The 20,159-nt window shown below is 49.9% G+C and overlaps 1 protein-coding gene across 1 annotated transcript; it reads right to left on the bottom strand.

Moving 5' to 3' along the window:
* Positions 1-9,374: 9,374 nt before the first annotated feature.
* On the bottom strand, positions 9,375-17,387 carry LOC120247258 (keratin, type II cytoskeletal 3-like). Its single transcript, XM_039255102.1, has 10 exons — positions 17,150-17,387; positions 16,923-17,077; positions 14,960-15,180; positions 13,885-13,945; positions 13,151-13,246; positions 12,752-12,916; positions 11,546-11,671; positions 10,464-10,684; positions 9,759-9,910; positions 9,375-9,586 (listed from the first exon to the last, which is right to left on the bottom strand). The coding sequence occupies exons 1-10, from the start codon at positions 17,385-17,387 to the stop codon at positions 9,375-9,377; spliced, it is 1,647 nt and encodes a 548-aa protein (XP_039111033.1).
* Positions 17,388-20,159: the final 2,772 nt, after the last annotated feature.

The raw sequence follows: 20,159 nt of genomic DNA, 5'->3' as shown, positions 1-20,159 counted from the left end.
CTCCTATATGGTTTCCCCCAAATCAGTAGCTGATATCTTCCTAAGAAACTCCCACCATTGAGTTGATTGTCTTGGGGTGTGACCAGGAGATCTGGGGCAAAGCAAGGGGCTGTCTAACTGCCTTGCGACCACAGCAGGGACAAGGGTGGAGACATCTGCTCCCATAGCATTACCCTGGTTGGATGAAAGTGTTGTTCTAACCTCCCTTCACCCTGCTTCTGCTCCCCACTCTTGTCACCACCGTGCACGCCCTAAATTTTAATCACATGAAAACACAGTACTGTGGTCATTGAGTGTAAGTGAAAGCCAGGGCACTCTGCCCAAGGCTGTTCACATTTTGCTGGGTACATCGTGCACTGCTCTATGCGTCTCAAGCTCCTCCACCACAAAGCAGATGAGGTCCTGTAGTGCTCAAGGTATGTGGTTGCAGATGTTCTCAGAACCTACCAGGACCTAACATGGTCTTCTAGACCAAAAGGCAAACCATCCTGAAATCTCTCTTTTTTTAATTTCCAATGTATTGTAGACCAATGCTTTTGTAAAATAAAATAAAAATACATTTCCCCTAAAAGGAGATTTTTTGGACCCCCGGATGGCTCAGTCAATTGCGTGTCTGACTCTTGATTTCAACTCAGGTCATGATCTCACAGCTGTGAGATCGAGCCCTGTGTCAGGCTCTGCACTGACTATGAGGAACTGCTTGGGATTCTCTGTCTCCCTCTCTCTCTATGCCCCTCTTCTGCATGCTCTCTCTCTCAAAATAAATAAACAAACACATAAATATTTTTTAAAAAGGAGAATTTCTGAAGATATACAAAATACAAGCCCCCAATTTTTTTTGAGAGAAGGACTGTGCGTGCGTGTGTGTGTGTGTGTGTGTGTGTGTGTGTGTCCATGCAAGCAGGGGAGGGGCAGAAGGAGAGGGAGAGAGAGGATCCCAAGCAAGCTCCTCACCCAGCACAGAGCCCATCAAGGGGCTTGTTTCCACAACCACAAGATCATGACCAGAGCAGATCAAGAGCCAGTCACCCAACCGACTGAGCCCGGTGTGTGGGGTTTTTAAAAAAAAAATTGTTTTAATGTTCATTTATTTTTGAGAGAGACAGAGACAGAGTGCAAGCAGGGGAGGGACAGAGAGAGGGAGACACAGAATCCAAAACAGGTCCCAGGCTCTGAGCTGTTAGCACAGGGCCTGACGCAGGGCTCAAACTCACGGACCGTGAGATCATGACCTGAGCCAAAGTCGGACGCTTAACCAACTGTGAGCCACCCAGGCACCCCTAAAATTGTTCTATTGTTAAAAAGAAAAAAAATTTATGTTCTTACGAGGTTATTCTCAAATTCTGTATTTATCTCTTCTCAAACCAGTAACAAAGTGCCCATGGCCCAACATGGGTGTATGGCCCCATATTCTGGAAAGCACTGCCAGAGGCACAGAGTGCAGCCCATACAATGAGCATCAGCGTCAGCCGACAAAAATGTGTGCTTGTCCTCTGGACTCAGATGGTGGCTTTCATCCAAAACTTTCATAATAATAATAATAATAATAATATGGGGGGAATAACTTTAAATGTCCAGACCCAGTAAACCAGCTAACTGGTAGCTTATCATCATGGAGAAGGTGTAGCAGATTGTTGGAAAAGCGTATGATACAACGTTAAATGAAGAAAGCTAATACACAAGCCTGTCTGTGCTATGAACACACAGAAATTAAGAATGCACAGAAAGCAGGCTTAAAATGCAACAAAAAAGTGAATCAATTTATTAAGGATTGTAGGAGGATTTTTCCCCTCATATTTCAAATGTCCTTTTCCTTTGTATTTATGCAAAAAGTAAACATTTTTGCCAAAGTTTGGGCTAAGGGGCACCTGGGTGGCTCAGTCCATTAATGTCCGACTTCAGCTCAGGTCATGATCTCGAGGTTCATGAGTTCAAGCCCCACGTCAGGCTCTGTGCTGACAGCTCGGAGTCTGGAGCCTGCTTTGAATTCTGTGTCTCCCTCTCTCTCTGCCCCTCCCCTGCTGGCACTCTGACTCTCTCTGTCTCTCAAAAATAAATAAACATTTAAAAAAAAATTTTTTTAAGTGGGACCTGAGATCACGGCTGCCAACAGCTACAGAGGTGGGAAAGGCGGGTGGTGGGAAAAAGCAAGAGAGGTATTTGGCAGCAGCAGTGAGGGGAAGACATCCTAGGCTGGGAGGGGCTCTGTGGGCAGCTTCAGGCCTCCACACCTTCTTTGCTCAGCAACTGTTTAGTGGATTGTCTCCAGGAGACACTGTGGGATAGACGAGAGAGTGAGCCTGAAATTTACAGTCACAAAAACTGGTTTCTGCTCCCGGCCCTGCTTCTACTAGCCTGTGATCTTAGGCAAGTCCCTTATTCCAGAGCCTAAGATACTTAAAGGAATCAGAGTAGCTATTTCTCTCTCTTTTTTTAATAGTTTATTGTCAAGTTGGTTTCCATATAACACCCAGTGCTCATCCCCACAAGTGCCCCCCTCCATGCCCATCATCCCTCTTCCCCTCCCTCCCACCCCCATCAGTCCTCAGTTTGTCTCAGCATTCAAGAGTCTCTCATGGTTTGCTTCCCTCCCTCTCCCCAACTATTTTTCCCCTTCTTCTCCCCCATGGTCCTCCGTTAAGTTCCCCCTAATCCTCCTATATGTGCAAACCTATGGTATTTGTCCTTCTCTGCCTGACTTAGTTCACTCAGCATAACACCCTCAAGGTCCATCCATGTTGCTACACATGGCCAGACTTCATTGTTTCTTATTGTCGTGTAGTATTCCATTGTAGAGATAAACCACATCTTCTCGATCCATTCGTCCGTTGATGGACACTTAGGCTCTTTCCATGTTTTGGCTATTGTTGAAAGTGCTGCTATGAACATTGGGGTACATGTGCCCCTATGCATATGCATCAGCACTCCTATATCCCTTGGGTAAATTCCCAGCAGGACTATTGCTGGGTCATAGGGGAGTTCTGTTGTTAATTTTTTGAGGAACCTCCATACTGTTTTCCAGAGGAGCTGCACCCGTTTACATTCCCACCAACAGTGTAGGAGGGTGCCCATTTCTCCACATCCTTGCCAGCATCTGGAATCCTCTGCTTTGTTCATTTTAGCCCAGAGTAGCTATTTCTCAAGGAAACTTCTCCAATGCTATAAGGCATTGAAAAAAAGCATAGAACACTATAATACACTAAACAAGCATGGATACAGTTACTCTCAGATCCTGGCCAGATGACTTTGCCTGCACTTGCAGTTCATAAACCAGGATAGTCCCAGGTCAGCCAGGACAGTTACATAGTTCTGGCATCTCATAACTAGGTCTGCACAGCCCTAGTCCCGACCCCGACCCCCCTCGGGGAGCTGTGGGTAGAGGAGGGGAGCCAAGGCTCGGCCCCCTGGCATGGGAGATGTGGAGAGAAACCCAGCAGAGCCAGAGGAAGGAAAGGAAGTGGAGCTAGGGGCTGGAATGGGTCAGTGTGAGAGAGGTACCTGAAGGTAAGAATTCTGCGTCAGGGAGAGGCAGAGAAAACAGAGGGTATGTGGAGAAGGGATGGTAAGTCCCAGACAGGAAGCAGCAGTGGTGTGGGAAAAGATCCTCGGGTTCAGCTTTGAATCCTGGCTCCGCCCTTCCCGCCCCCATGGCTTGGACAAGCACTTGAGCCTCACTTTCCTGGTCTGTAAAATAAAGATAATAATACCAGATTCACGAGGTGATTATAAGGAGATCAAACATGGAAGACTGTACTGGAAATTCCAAAGAGTCATACAGGGATAGGGGGGTTCCCTCACATAGCCTCCCCTGAAGACCCCAGAGCATGTAAGCCCACCTCTCTCTCACCTGCTACAGTGCTCTCCGGTGACACTCACTTTCAAGCCCTGTCGTGAAGAATGCACGTAGTTAACTCCTTCACCTGTGTACAACTAAATAAATAGGAAGCTCACCCAGGTTTATAGTTACCCTCAGGCTGAATATGGAGAAGTATGAAACTATAATAAAATAAAAGAGGAAGTCCCAGGCAGAATTTAGAAGGTGTCTTTGTCTCTGGCTGTGACCAGCTACCAGCATCCAATGCCAACACTCTGTCTCCTATCAGCTGGATGGCCCCTGTCACACCTGTGAAGTCCTGGGGGCAAGAGACCCAGCAAATACTACTACCTGAGCCTTTGATATAGGGTGATGGCTATTCTCTACTCCCTCAATATAAAAGAAACTTGCCTTAAGGTGAAGCATGAGAGCGTTTTACTAGTCCTGAAGGAGATACTTGACTTCCGGTCAATATTAGAATGAAATTATAATAAAATAAAAGAGGAAGGTTTCTGGGACAAATCGCTATCCCTAAAGGGGACCCCTCAACCAGTCAGTTGGTCAACAAAGAACAGTGCTTTCTACATTTGCTGCTCGTTGAGATCCCCTGGAGGACTTCCACAGCCACTGGTGACTGTGCCTCCCCGTACTCCCCCCGGCCCCCAGACTGGGATTTCACCGATCTGGAGTGTTGTTGTCTGGGTTCTGGAATTTTGTAAAGGTCCCAGAGGGCTTTAATGGGCAGAAAGGTTCGGGAATCACGGGCCCGGAGGAAGCAGAAGACCCAATGAAATCTTGAATCTTGAGATTCGTTCAGGCCAAAGACAAAAGAATACATAATGTTCGTTAACCTCTTAGGGAGTGCTTTCTGTGGGCTGTGCATGGGGCCAGGACTGAAACATGGAGAGTCTCGATCTCAAAGCAACATTATAAGGAAGCCATTCTTTTAAACTGTTTTTTAAATTTTTTAATTTATTTGGAGAGATTGAAAAAGAGCAAGTGGGAGGGGGGCAGGGAGAGAGGGAAAGAAAGGATCCCAAGAAGGCTCCTCGCTGTCAGCACAGAGACCAGTGTGGGGCTCGGTCCCATGAACCATGAGATCATGACCCAAGCTGAGATCAAGCACCAGATTCCTAACCAACTGAGCCACCCAGGCGCCTCTATAAGGAAGCCATTCTTATAATTACGCTCATTTTATAGGTGGGGAAAAGGAGACTGAGAGAGATCAATAACTTGCTCAAAAACACACAGATGACATGGGGCGCATGGGTGGTTCAGTCAGCTAGGCGTCTGACTTCAGCTCAGGTCATGATCTCACAGTTTATGGGTTCAAGCCCTGCATCAGGCTCTGTGCTGACAGCTCAGTGCCTGGAGCCTGCTTCAGATTCTGTGTTTCCCTCTCTTTCTTCCCCTCCCCTGTTCACATTCTGTCTCTTTCTCTCTCAAAAATAAAGAAACGTTTAAAAATTAAAACACACACACACACAGATGACAGTGATGGTATGGAGATCTGAACCCAAGCACTCCCGCTCCAGAACCCACGTGTACTGCAGAAGATGGGGGGGGGGGGTTCCTCTGGAGTTAGAGGTATCCCCTTCCTCCCCACCACACTCCGCCCATCTGCCAGTGGCGCTCTCCTTAAAGGGAAGGGGCAATTCAGTAGAGGGCTCCGGCTTGCCCTGCTTGTCTCCCAAGTACTGAAACCCAGGGCTGCCAAGAGGGTGAGGCCCAAGGCACTTATCAGCCACCAGATCGCAGTCTCAGGCAGCAGCGGGAGGCAGGGTTTGAGAGGAGTTGCTAGTGTGACAGGCAGGGGCAGCTCCCACAAATCTCCCCATCTCAGTCTGCATCTCCCAGGTCTGGAGGTGGGCATCGCCAGGCGGTACAGAAGTGTGGCAGGGGTGTGGGGACAGAGAAAGGGAGGGAGGGAGAATTTCGGTCACCAGCCCCCACCCAGAATGGAGGGGACAGCGACGGCCCTGGTGTAGGTATGGAAGCCTTTAGTCTCCTTCGGACGGGAGCTTCTGGACCCCTGGGCAGCAGAGGAAGGCAATGAGGTGACAGAGATCAGGCAGAGCAGTGTCCTGGGCCTGAATCAAAGTTCCTGGCCTGGGCTTCCCACACTCTCAGACCGCTGTTCTCCACCAGCCCAGAGCCTTCATATTTCACAAGAAAGAAATAGCTACAAAGAGAGGAAGGACTCAGTCCAGGTCACAAGGAAGATTGGCGATGCTAGAGCTTGGGCACCCTCCCCCCCAACCCAGAAAGAACCAGAGCCTATGAAGAATTCCCACAGCCCCTGTGTTCTTGCAGCCTAGGGGAGATGGGTACCAGGGAGCCCCACCTCCAATCTCTCACAGGCTCTGCCTGCAGGGGTGAGAAAGTGGTGCTGGGCACAGAGGCACACCCCTCAGAAAACTTTCTCCTGATTTCTGAGTCGTGGTGGGTGTTTGCAGCAAGAACTAAGCCTTCAAGCTTCTCCTCAGGCCCCAAACCGGCCAAAACCCCCCACCTCTGATATCCTTTGGACCAGAATCCCAGGGCCTACCTGGAAACTAAGGATGGGGCAGTGTCTCGCTTTCCCGTAAAACTCAACAGGTGATCTGGGGCCGCAAGCCCTCACAAGGTCTCAGAGCAGCCCTGCACATTCTCATGGCCAAGGTCCAGAGATAATATTGTTCCAGGCGTATTAAACTCTTCCATCTAACATGCTGGAAGCCATGACTATTTATACAGCCATTTATAAAGCTGCCAACTCTCTCTGGTGTCTGAGGCAAAGGGAGCAGCTGCACAGGTGTGGGCCCGAAGGAAAACAAGGTCATGGGTTAGACCGGGATTGAATTCCAAGAGAAACTGCAAGGCCCTGACAGGGGACTGGGGTTGTCTGGCAGAGGGTACTTCCATACACCGGGCCAAGGAGAAAAGTGGGATCGACTCAAGGTTACAAGGCTAGTACGCGGTAGGCTGGGGACCAGCATCACAAATCCATGGGGCACGGGGGACCTATAAGAACCTCCCAGATCATATCTCCCCTTACCCACGGTGGGAGAGACACAAAGCATAAAGAATTAACAATTTCTTACCATTCCTTATTTTAAAGAATAGGTGGGCCCCTGACATGTTGTCCATTAATAGTAATGATCGTTTACTGGACTCTCACAATGTGCCACGAGTTAAACAGATGACATCATTCAACCTGAACAACTCATTTTATTGATGAGATTTAGCGGCAGAGGGGAGGGGGAGCACCAAGCAGCTTGCCCATAGTTTGGCAGCTAGTTTGGCAGTGACCCCGACCACACCAGAGCAGCCTGCCTCCAAAACCTGTGTTGTTTCACTTTCTGCTTTATGGGGCAGGTCCGGGACAGCTTTGGAGTTAGGCTGCCGGAGTTTGAATCCTGGCTTCACCACTATATGGAAGTTTCTATTAACCCAACTGTCTTTTCCGTCCCGCTTCCCTTAACAATTCAGAATGTCATCGTGAGCAAGAAAACATGGCCCTGTGATATTTTGTAAATCATAAGAAAGGTTCAGAAAGCTTTTTTTAATTTAATCATCCTGCTTTAAGGAATACGGCAATTTCCTGGTAAGTTCGAAACAAGCCGTTAGGCTAAAGGCACTTCTCTCCACACTGCATTCACCGCCTGGGGTGGGCCACGGGGTATGGCCTACAGTGGGTTTGCTTTTGAGAGGTGAGGCTACAGTGTCTGTGGGGACCGGCTGCAATGGGACAGTCCCCAGACTTGCCTCTCTCCTGACTATTCTGGCTCTTCCAGGCAAACTTCTCACTCTAGAGCTAGAACATTCTCTTTCAAAGCTGCAGTTGTATGCTGTGTTTTTCTAGCACGGTAAGCATTTGGCTCTCTCGAGGATGTGTATTTACTTAGAGTTTCTGTGATCACTCTAAAGTGTGTCTTCTCTTTCTGTTTATCTGACATCCTTTGTCAGTCTTTTATGCTAATGAGGACCATGATTTACAAGGAAGGTATTCATGCACATACTCAAACCTTTGTTCATCTTTTGTTTTTGCTTCTCCCACCTCTATGTCCCCGGTTTGAGAGGGGTCTCCCTGGCCCTACACTGAACCCCAAGTACTCCTGGGTCCACCCAAGTACCCCTGGATCTTCCTCGATGGAGTGCTATGTCTGAGGTGCGGATGGGTGGAGACCTGTCATGAGGCCATTCTAAGTTCTTTGTTGGTTCTCATAACTTCATATCCGAAGGCTTCATCTCACATCATATCAAACATTCATTTTTGCTGTGAAACATTTGAGTTTTTATAATTGCCTTTTGAAAATATTTGTCTACCAGCAACTCATGCAATTACAATTAGCAGCAATTTATGGACAATCTCAGACATACTTGGAATTGCTGAAAAGCAAGCAAATCTAACCTACAACTTTTTTCAAATGTAACAAAATTTTATGAATTCAAAATCTTATCAAAGAAGTGGATCCGTGTCATCCATACGGTCTGATGGCTGAAAAGGCCCTGCCTCTGCTGCCTGGGAATACTCTAGGAAGTTCTAGAGGAAGACTCTGTGTGAAAGGGACCCATGGGTGGGCATGCAGATTAGAATCAGGGACCATGGAAGGGAGCATGGGTGGCTCAGTTGGTTAGGCCTCCAACTTCAGCTCAGGTCATGCATGATCTTTTTTTTATTTTAATTTTTTTTTTTTTTTTTTTTTGAGAGAGAGAGAGACATAGAGTGCAAGTGGAGGGGCAGAGAGAGAGGAAGATGCAGAATCTGAAGCAGGTTCCAGGCTCTGAGCTGTCAGCGCAGAGCCCCACATGGGGCTCGAACACAGAAACTGTGAGATCATGACCTGAGCTGAAGTCAGATGCTTAACTGACTGAGCCACCCAGGTGCCCTGCTCAGGTCATGATCTCATGGTTCACGAGTTCCAGCCTGGAGTCCGTCTCTGTGCTGACAGCTCAGACCCTGGAGCCTGCTTCAGATTCTATATCTCCCTCTCTCTCTTTCTCTCTCTCTCTCTCTCTCTCTCTCTCTGCCCCTCCCCAACTTGTGCTCTGTCTCTGTCTCTCTCAAAAATAAACATTAAGAAAAAAAAAAAGAACAAGGGACAATGGAATCCAGAATGAAAATTCAACCACCGTGTGCGAACCACAATGCAGTTTATTGAAGATACAGGACAGAGAGCTTTTTACTCGGGGCCATTTAAAAGGGACAAGTACCACTCACGGGAAATCAAAGCACGGATAGGTGTGTGGTGGCGGCAGCCTGGGGCTTTCCCGTAAGCCAGTGGGATGTGGGCTGGAAAGGGGGCACCTGAGAGGCAGAGGCCATGAAAAATCCTGGCTCCTGGGCCGTGCCCCTCAGCCTGGCTTTGGGGCATAGATGATTTTTCCACCCAATCATCCATGGCAGCAAATTTTGGGCTAACATGCTAGTCGTCTGGGAAGGTGGGGCTCCAGGTCACAAGTCAGAAGATGCGTCGGTAAAGGGTCCCACGGGGGTCTGCAACAGCACGCAGAACTGGGGTGTGCAGGCAGATGCGCGGGTGGGGGGTTGGGGGCTGGGACACCTGGGGAGCCCCCTTCAGAATTTGTGGTGGGACCGCTGGCTTTGGGAGGAGCTTTGCGAGAGGGGGGGACACGAGCCCCGGGAACTAGACAAGCCCCCGCGCACCACAGAGCCCCCTCCAGAGCCCAGGCCTCCGCGGGCCCCAGCTCCGCCTTCCAGGACGCCCCCTCCCTGGGCGCGGCCTCCCAGGGCGCTGCCGCTGCCGCCTCCGCTGTTGTGCACCATCTCTGCAAAGAGCATTTGGGGTCAGGGACCTTGTGGGGCGTCCCGACAGTCCCTGGGCCACCCCCTCGGCCCTCCGGTCTTCCCCGCTGTCCCGCCCACTGAGACTCCGCACAGGACCGTGAGGGCGGGCAGCCAGTCAAGAGAGGAAGGAGGGACTCAGAGCCGCTGGGTTACCCTGGCCACCACCCAAGAGCTCTTCCCAGCCTGCAGGTGGGGTGATCTCACAGCAGCGCTGGCCCACGATTAATCCCAATCGTCCAACCCCTTCCCAGAGAAAGCACTGGTACTCACCGATGCTAACGGAACTCTGGCACTCTCCAGACATCCTGTGGGAAAAGCAGACACCAGTGTTAGTGACTCGTGCAGCTCCTCCCTTTGCTAGATGCACCTTGCATAGGTCAACAGCAATTGACGTTGGCAATGAGAAATAGGATGGACTAAGGATGGGTAAGGTTGTACTTCAATTATTGCCCTTTCTACTAACAGCCCCCAGAGTAACGGTGGAGGGACATCACCTGGCCTACCCATCCTCTCTTTATTCAGTAAATATTATTTGAATCCATATGGACCAGGGTCCTGTATCCAAGGGCCAGGCTATAGGAAACAACTCTTCAGAACCCTACATTAAGGCAATAATAAAGAAATGGCCTAGAAATAATATTTATGCCTATGACTCCTCTTTGCAGACATGCATTTTACAGCAAAGACATGGGACAAGAAGGGTGGGGAGGTCTACCCAAGATAAGGTGCTAGTGGTGTCACTATTGTACAGGAAACACAGCTCTCGGGAGGTCTGGCAGCATTTTGCAGCCCTGTAAAGGAGGAGGAAAGCCACTGGGTGTCATGGCCTGTTGGGGAACCAGAGCGATTCCCACTAACCTGCACTCTTCACCCTCCAAGAGGGTCCGGTAGGTGGCGATCTCAATGTCCAAGGCCAGCTTGACGTTCATCAGCTCCTGGTACTCCCGGAGCAGACGGGCCAGGTCCTTCTTGGCCTGCTGCAAGGCAGCCTTGAGGTCTTGGAGCTTGGCATTGGCATCCTTGAGGGCCAGCTCCCCACGCTGCTCTGCATCAGCGATGGCTGTCTGCAGGTTGGCGTTCTAGGTGGAGGGGGCCAGCAGTCTGATTTAGATTCAAGTGACATACACTGAGGGCCTGCACTGTATGCTTGGTGCCTGCATGTGGATCACCGCATGCTGGGCAAATGAGGAAACTACTGCCCACAGAGGTTAAAGCCTGGGCCTCCGTCTAGGTCCTGGCACATCAAGGAGTGGAGTTAGTGACACCTGGCCTCAAGGACCTAGCCCAGCTTAGGAGGAGTCAGACTCTACCTTTCTTGACCTTTTTTTTTTTTTTAACATGTATTCATTTTTGAGAGAGAGAGAGTGCAACTAGGGGAGGGGCAGAGAGAGGGAGACACAGAATCTGAAGCAGGCTCCAGGCTCTGAGCTGTCAGCACAGAGCCCAACGTGGGGCTCAAACCCACGAGCAGTGAGATCATGACCTGAGCTGAAGTCAGACGCTTAACCGACTGAGCCACCCAGGCGCCCTGCTTTTCTTGCTTTTCATGGTAAGAGACTGAGCATCTTCTAAAGACTTCCCTCCTCCAAGAAGTCTTCCTGAATTATCAGACACTTTCTCTCTGACCTAGCCCATCTAGATGTAGGCTTCCTGAGCTACTCTCCCAATTCATTCTTCACCCAATCCACTTCTTTCCCCGACTTCCCTAACCTTGCCTGTATTCAGTATTTCTGACCCACATCAGCAGCCAGACTCCAAGGAGACAGGACCTGGGTCCACATGACAAGCTTTGCTCAGCTCCAGCCCAGAGCTGCACCTAGTCAATCTTAGCATGTATGCATCTAGGACATGATTTCACTGTGGTAAGGACTGAGCCCTGAGATATATGGGGCAAGCATAAGGCCGTAGTCTTGGACACGTGCTCTTTCTCCTCTTCCCACCTGCTTCTTGACGCTCTCAATCTCAGCCTGCAGCTTCTGGGTCATTCTGTTGAGCTCGGAGATCTCACTCTTGGTGCTCTTCAGGTCATCCCCATGCCTGCCGGCCGTGGTCTGCAGCTCCCCCAACTGTGTCCAGGAAAGAGTCACCCTTTCAGAAAGCCAGCAAGTGCCTCACAGTTCCCCTGACCCAACCCTTCATGTCACACACAAGGAAACCAAAACACACACGGACATATGACTAGTGCGAAGTCACCCAGTTGGAGGAACCAGGAGCTCGCGCCCCTGCATCAGGGCACCTGTCTTCTAGCACAACAGCTGCTGTTTGTGGAGCAGACATTTTGCACCAGGCCCTGTGCTTGATCTCATTTTACTTCACAATGACTTGATGAGAAAGGCATGGTTACCTCCATTTTATGAGCGGGAAAACTGAGCACAGACTGCTTAAGTCCCATGACTCATCCAGCCATCCAGTGACAGTGCTGGAATTTGAATGCAAACATTGCAGATGCTAGAACCATCTTCTTAACCAGCAGGCTGTCCCTCCATGGATAGAAGATAGAAGAATCAGCAGTAAACAGGCCAGCTGATCCCCCATTCAGATTTGGGAATGGAAGGAGGGGGACAGAACTCCTTGTGCCTGTAATCCCTTTGCTCCACTTACCTCTCCCTCCGCCCACTTCTTTCCAGACACTGGCTTCAATCCCTCAGTGTGATTGAATCAGAGCACACAATGACAAGGTCCAGATTAGTGGAGGGAGATGGAAGTGTTCCCAGCAATAAAGGGAATGTAATCAGAGGGATTAAGAATTTCTTGGCCTGGGCATACTGACATTTTAGGAAGAATAATTTTTTGTTGGGAGGCAGGGTCATGCATTATAGAATGTTCAGCAGCATCCCTGACCTCTACCCACTAGACCCAGATGTGATGACCAGAAGTCTCTACAGACACTATCAAATATCTCCTAGGAGAAAATCATGCCTTCCCCTCCTGATGAGAAGAATGAAGTTAGAGCAAAATCAGAGCTCTCCTATTAGGAAGGGAGATGCATGTGGATGAGACCAGACCAGGAAGGCAGTGAGGGAACTGCCATACTGGAGATAGAGAAAAGAATGACTCGGAGGCAAGGTCTGCCCTCCTGGATGGCCTGCTCAGGTAGCTTAATGGGGGTGCAAGATTCCCATGAGTTACACGATGGTGTCACCCACCTTGGTCTGGTACAGCGCCTCAGCCTCAGCCTTGCTCCTCTGGGCGATCGCCTCATACTGCGCATGGACCTCGGCGATGATGCTGTCCAGGTCCAGGCAGCGGTTGTTGTCCATGGACAGGACCACTGACGTGTCGCTGGTATCTGCCTGCATCTGGGACATCTCCTGCAGAACCAGGCAGACAGGCCCATTCCTGAGCAGATCCATACCAAGGCCCCCCAGAAGATGAGGAGTCAGCTCTGGAGGGGTGGGGACGGACTGAGGGCCAGGTGGGAAGGTGTCACTTTTGTCAGAAGCATGGATGTGACTCAGGTGCCTACTGGTGAGCTCTGAGGGCCTTCCTCTCCAGGAGGTGGAAGGCAAGTGGGGCAGAGGCTTAAAGGTGAAAAGCCCACTTACAGCATCATAGAGGGCCTTCAGGAAGTTGATCTCATCCGTCACATTCTCCACCTTGGCCTCCAGTTCCACTTTGGTCATGTAGGTAGCATCGACATCCTGGAGACAGTTCAAACACTGCTCCCTCCAGCCCGTGGGCTGGCCCTGTCCTGGGCCATGAGGAAGGGGCCACCAAAGCCCCTCCCCTCAGGAGAAATGAGGACCATTCAGGCATGTCTTAACAGGACTAAACCACTGTCTGGCAGGCTAGGCTGGTGCATACCCAACAGAGAGGAGCAAAAGAGGCTAAGGGGCTGAGAGGGGGGAAGGAGATCAGGGCTGGGACCACCACATTGGGCCCAGGGGGAGGAGGGTTTGTGAGTGTGTAACACTCAAAGTTTCTCTTTAAATGGCTCCTGGGAATGTACTCCTGAAAACACAAAACCCTATTTCCTCCCTTTGTCCATTTTCTAATCAAAATTCAAGGCCTAATCAGATTCATAAGCCCCACATGGCCATCAGGGATGGGCATCGCCAAAGGCTGGCAGGCCCTTTATAGCCTGCCCCAAAGATCCTTCAAGCCCTACCCCTGCCTGCCCTGCTCAGTGGGCCCCCTCCCTGGCCCCAGCCCTCACACATATAGCCTAAAGGAGACCCTCAGCTTAGCAAAACTAAACTCATGCTTCTCCTTAACCTTTGAACCATTCTGCTTGGTGGGGCTTTGGAGGGGGAGGTGGGGGTGGGGAGGGATCCTTCACCTTCTTCAAGACCACGAAGTCATTCTCTGCAGCTGTGCGCTTGTTGATCTCCTCTTCATACCTGTGAGATAAGGGTCCCTTTCTGGTCCGCCTCCTCTAGGACATCCTCATGGCCCCAGAGCACTTTTTATAAGTAACATGGACTCAGGGCTTCTGCCAGTTTCACTCAAGACATGTGTCGTTGCAATGCACAGCCCTTCTGAATTCAAGTGAGAGTTCATTCAACAGATGCTCTACTTTGTGCCAGGAACCACTTAATAATGGTGATGGTCATTACTGGACCCTGGAGTAGAAGCCCCTTCCTAGTGGATTTCTATTTTAATTCATCCCAAAAGGCTTCCTGGAAAATTTTGGATTTTTTAAATCCATTTCTAAGACCAAAGGGAGATGGCTGAGCTTCCAGGTGCTTTTGGGAGGGAGGTGAGTGGTGGCAACTCATGTGTATAGCGAGTATAGTAGCCCCATGACTCCCAGTAGACACTTAACATATTAATGAAACCCAAGAATGGGTTGCTAAGAATGTGCCAGGTTCTGCTTCATGAATTATGCTTGTATTAACTCATTGAATGCTCATTACAACCAACGGGGTAAATACACACAGTCTTTCCATTTTATAGTGAGGATACTGAAGCACAGAGAAGCTAAGGCACTTGTCCAAGATCACAGAGCTCATGAGTGGCAGAATGGGGCTTGACCAAGGCACAGCAAGTTGCTACTCACTGAGAAGTTATTGACAGGGGAAATAAAATTCCTATTCAGAAGAGAAGTTAATGACAGTCTAGCCCAAGGGAGGACAGAGGATGTTAGCTGAGTCTGTTAGCTTCAGAGTATCTTGGAACTCCCCAGAATTATATGTATATACCCTTTCAATAAATTCTCAAAAGGACCTCCACCTCAAGCAAGCCATAAGCCACTCCTTTAAAGACTGGGCTATTGAGAGTCAGGGAGGATGGGGTAAATTCTACAAGCTTGCAGCCAGCTGGAATAGAGTGAAGCCAGAGCCCAGGCCTCCTGCCCCTCCGTCCCTCCCATCCTCCAGCCCACCCGCCTCACCCAGGGATGGGGCAACACTCACCTCTTCTTGAAGTCTTCCACCATCTCCTCCATGCTCCTCAGCTCACCCTGCAGCTTGTCCTTCTCCGTGTGCAGCCCATCCAAGAAGGCCTTGAGGCTGCTGATGTAGTTCTCAAAAAAAGGCTCAAGGTTGTTGTTGCTGGTATTAGAACTGGAGTTCTGCTCCTGCAGGAGGCTCCACTTGGTCTCCAGGACCTTGTTCTGTTGCTCCAGGAACCGCACCTGCAGCCAGTGAGAAGAGCACCAGGGAGCTGTCTGGGGCCAGCTCCAATCATGGCAGCTCATGATGTCCCCAAAGTCCCAGGGGTCTCCTCCTCTCTCTTGCAGGGCTGCATTTTGTAATGCTGCAGTAGTTTAGTGCTAACCCCGTGTGGACAGCAGCACTGAGGTAATGCAGGGCAGGCAGAGACCTACTGCGCAGGTAAGGAAGCCGAAGCCCAGAGATGACCAAGAGCACACGGCAAGTCAATGACAAAACACAACTGACATTTCCTGATACTTAGGCTTGATGATCTTCCTGCTATATCATTCATTCATTCCTCAATCATTCATTCCTCAGTCATTTAGTATTCAACAAGTAGCAGGAGATTCCAACATCCAAGAGTAGATAGAGTCCCCAGGAAGAGGTTTGCTCCTGGACCACCAGGTACACTGCACTAGTGTGGGAAATGGCAAAAGCCCTAGGGGACTGGCTTTCAGGCAGCCCTTGTCCCAGGAACACGGTCCAGACACACCTAGAGTCAGCCCCATCTGACAAGCCTGGTTAAATGCAGGGCTCAGCTGCATTTAAACTGAACCACTAGTTAAAGGTTCAAGGCCAACTGTACAAACATGTAGAATAAATATCAATCAATTGGCCATTCAACATTTGCAGAGCACCGAGCTCGTGCCAGGCCTTATGCTGGACACTCAAGACCCTCAAGACCTTAGAATCCTCACTGAAGAATGATGGGAGCTTCTGCTGAGAATCCCTTGGGTGGTGAAGCCCATCTTCTGTTCTGTAGAGGAACAGCATTGCCACATCCCTTTCTACCTTTCCATGAATAATGTACCTGGACAACCGGGTGTCTGCTGGGAACTAGCAGGTCACTGGACTTTGAAGAGTTTCACCTCTACAGAGTTTGGGTATTCCAATATTAAGACACTTTTCCTCCTTCAGCTTTGCCCAGGACACTTATGTAGGGCAATGGGACCCCAAAGAGTCCCTACAAACCTTCTCTTTAAGGCCTAATATTGTCCCAAGATCACAAAGAGATTTCACCACATCATACTCAACAGTATGGCTGAAACCCTCAGTCAGCAGCTGCCCAAATGTGCATACCATCTGGTCACCACCACAATTATCATAGTGTTCTTACACGGAATATCCAGAGCACAGAAATCCCTAGGAAACATCTCAGCCTCACTTGCACATGTACACATGTATTCAAACGTCAAATGGCCTCAACAGCCCCATCTCCCCACGCTGAAGTCTTCCTGTGAGAACCACCAAGAAGGTACCCCTCTCCCCTACTCCATCCCACCTCCCAAAACCTCTCTGCATCTCTCTCCTTAGGCTGATGGCAGATGGACTTTTCTCTCAGACAAAGCCAGGTTAGGCAGAGTTGCCCTCTCTTTCACAAGGAAGCAGCTCACAATTCTCCTGGCACAGAGGAGTTCTGTGCTGGGGTTTCAGAGGGCAACAGTGAGGGGACATCCATGATGGCAGCAACAATCCCAGCAGTGCCTCTGATGAACCACAGTGATGGATCATGAGGACGATGCAGTAACTCCATCCAACAGGGGATGAGATATTCCCATCATCTGCTTCTACATTAAGCAGGCCCACCACCTGCTGCCATGCCATGAGGCCCAGGTTGAACCCGCAAGTCCTTCCTCAGATCCATAATAAGAAGAGGAAAAAGAGACCAAACCAGTTAGGCCAGGTTTTCTCTTACTGTCCAGCTGTCCCAATATGGGCTCACCTTGTCAATGAAGGAGGCAAACTTGTTGTTCAGAGTCTTGATCTGCTCCTTCTCCTGGGCCTTTACTTGCCCAATCTGGGGGTCAATCTCCACATTGAGGGGCTGCAGGAGGCTTTGGTTCACAGTCACTTCCTGGATTCCCCCAGGGAAGCCACCTGGACCACCAGGCCCACCAAAGCCACCAGGGCCACCAAAGCCACCGGCTCCTCCACCAAACCCTCCAGCACCTCCTCCAAAGCCTCCAGCTCCTCCGCCAAAATTCCCAGCTCCTCCAAAACCCCCAGCCCTTCCACCAAAGCCCCCTCCCATCCCTCTTCCACCACCTCCAAAACCACTGCCACCTAAACGTCCCCCACTGGCACCCCCAAACCCTCCAGCCTGGGAGCTGCCTCCAGCCACACTGATGGAGATCTTCTTGTTCCCACCAAGATTGTAGAGGCTCCTGCTGCCGAAATCTCCTCCCATCATGGCACAGGCTGCAGACCCACCACTGCCCCAGCCTGAGTGGGATGTTGAGGAGGATCTGGTGGAGCTGACCCAGCTCTGGCCTGACACCACAGCTGAGCGGCCACTGAAGCCCTGGTGGTGGCCCCCGCTGGAAGATCTGCAAGACTGTTGGCTGTGGCTGGCCTGGCAGCTCATGGTGGACAGCGAGGTATTCCAAAGGAAGCATGGATGGGAAGGCTAGAGGAAACTCAGACACCTTCTGAAGTTCTGGGCCGGAGATGGCCCTTATAAGGGGCCAGGGTGCTTGGCCAGCTTATGGTGCCAGCCAACTAATTGAGGTATTATCAGCTTTGGTTTGCCTGGCAGCAAGAGGTTGAGTCCAAAATTCATAACACACCTTGGTAATCACCCCAAATTTCCAAATTGCTTTGTTTTCCCAGGGTTACTCACCTGAAATAAGCTTAAGTTAGGAGAGAGGCCATCCTCACCCTCCTACACTGTTGGTGGGAATGTAAACTGGTACAGCCCCTCTGGAAAACAGTGTGGAGCTTCCTCAGGAAACTGACAATAGAACTCCCCTATGACCCAGCAATAACACTGCTAGGAATTTACCCAAGGGATACAGAAATGCTGAGGCATAGGAGCACATGGACCCCAATGTTCATAGCAGCACTCTCCACAATAGCTGAAACATGGAAAGAGCCTAAGTGTCCATCAACAGATGAACGGATCAAGAAGATGTGGTTTATCTACACCATGGAATACTACATGGCAGTGAGAAAGAATGAAATCTGGCCATGTGTAGCAACATGGATGGACCTTGAGGGTGTTATGCTGAGCGAAATAAGTCAGGCAGAGAAGGACAAATATCATATGTTTGCACGTATAGGAGGATTAGGAGGAACTTGACGGAGGAACAAGGGAGAGAAGAAGGGCGGAAATGGTGGGGGAAAGGGAGAGAGGCAAACCCTGAGAGACTCTTGAATGCTGACAAAAACTGAGGACTGATGGATGTGGGGGGGAGGGGGGGATGGGCATGGAGGAGGGCACTTTGGGGATGAGCACTGAGTGTTATGTGGAAACTAATTTGACAATAAACTATTTGTAAAAAAAAAAAAGGAGAGAGGCCATCCTGCAGGGCTGGACACAGCCCCTAATCCCCAAAAGACTTATACTCCCACCTGGGGAGTGACAGGTCAGCATTTCCCTACCAGTCCTGCATGCCCACGGCCACTCTGGCAGCCATCAGGACATTACAAGATGGGTGCAGAGCCCCAGTGAGGACCTTAGGGAAGAGCCAGGAAGAGAAAGACTAAGGAGGAGGTGAGGAGATGCCAAAGTCAGGGAAGGGGCAGCAGCTGCCCTTGGGGCTCTTGCCATCCAACGAAGAGAAAATACGTGTGTGAAACACACACAGGACAAGTTCTCAGCCACAGGGGATTTGGAAGGAGAGCCGGGGTGAGGAGGAGAGAAGGGTCAGACTGAGAAGGGTAGGCACGTGCAGTGGACCAAGAGAAAATATAGACCATGGCTAAGGCCAATGAGAGGGAGGAGAGCAGGCAGGGAGAGGGGCCCATTGGGAAGGGAAAGCCAGGAAGCAGGTGTAGACCACCTCATCAAGGCCTGAGAGACTACCAACCTTTCCTCTTCACGTTAGGATTCCCAATGCTTCCTCCCCTTGGCTCAGGTGAGAGACACCACTTCCCACCTGGGAAGGTTGCATTTTCTCCCCAGAAAATTTTAAGAAAAATGAGAACTATAAAAATCACCCCTGTTCCGCAACTGGGCAGTGGCCACTTAACTTGAGTCAGATCATATGCCAGTGAAGGCCTTTTTCCACCATGATTTTTCTAAAGAATTTTTTTTTTTTGAGAGAGAGAGAGAGAGAGAAAGGAGTGAGCACAAGCAAGGAGGGGCAGAAAAAGAGGGGGACAGAATCGGAAGCAGGCTCCAGGCTCGGAGCTGTCAGCACAGAGCCCAACGCGGGGCTCGAATTCACACACACTGTGAAATCATGACTTGAGCTGAAGTTGGACGCTCAACCAACTGAGCTACTCAGGCGCCCCTGAAGTATCTTTTTCTTTTTATCATCATGATATATATACTACAGGACTATTTACATCCAACACATCATGATGGAGGAGTAGATTTTTGTCCTAAAATTCTTTACATTGCTCTTGCTTCCATACTAGAAACGAAGTTTCAGACACCTTCAGACTCAGTGTTCCAGGTTGTTGGGATGCTATCATCTATATTTCCCACCAGCCTGTTGCATAATTGTCTCTCATCTCGAATTCTTTTTCCAGGACGCACTGCCTAAAAATCTATAAATTTTACAGAAGCCCCATCTAATCTGCCAATTTCCCTTTTCTTACCATTAAAGTTAAAAAAAAAAAAAAAAGATGAAGGATGCCTCTTCCTAAGGTTGTTGAGAAGATCACGTATGAGAAAAGTTCTCTGTAAATTGTGAATTGTGTGCGGTATGAATGTAGGTCACTTTTGTAACACTCGTCTCCTACTTCCTTTCAGCAGAGAAGTCCAGTCTTGATGCCTCTGCTCCTGGCAGTGAAACCTAAGGCCCTCTCAGGGAAAATGAGCCTCCACAGAGGCTGTTCCTGTTTTCAGCAAGCCTCCCCTCTCCTGTTCCAATCTGGCCTCCATGCTCACATGCATGCTCCCCTAGAACTCTCCCTCATCTATCTCAGCCTCTCCCCTGTTCACCCCTTTCACTTCTGGCTGCTGGGCACCGACACTTGACTCCAGGAGTGCAGGGAAACTGCTCCCTTACAA

Source organism: Hyaena hyaena, unplaced genomic scaffold (assembly GCF_003009895.1).
Source record: "Hyaena hyaena isolate Hyena2069 unplaced genomic scaffold, ASM300989v1 scaffold_510, whole genome shotgun sequence".
Taxonomy (NCBI): Eukaryota; Metazoa; Chordata; class Mammalia; order Carnivora; family Hyaenidae; genus Hyaena; species Hyaena hyaena.
This window is presented reverse-complemented; position numbering and strand designations above follow the sequence as displayed.

What these genes read in the sequence shown, in the direction of transcription:
- LOC120247258 (XM_039255102.1), bottom strand. Translation starts at nt 17,387, where the DNA reads ATGGGAGGAGATTTCGGCAGCAGGAGCCTCTACAATCTTGGTGGGAAC. An exon ending in ACTTCGTGGTCTTGAAGAAG is followed by an intron (nt 13,247 to 13,884) that starts GTGAAGGATCCC and finishes AACTGTCTCCAG; the next exon opens with GATGTCGATGCTACCTACAT. An exon ending in GCTCTTGGGTGGTGGCCAGG is followed by an intron (nt 9,587 to 9,758) that starts GTAACCCAGCGG and finishes TGCTCTTTGCAG; the next exon opens with AGATGGTGCACAACAGCGGA.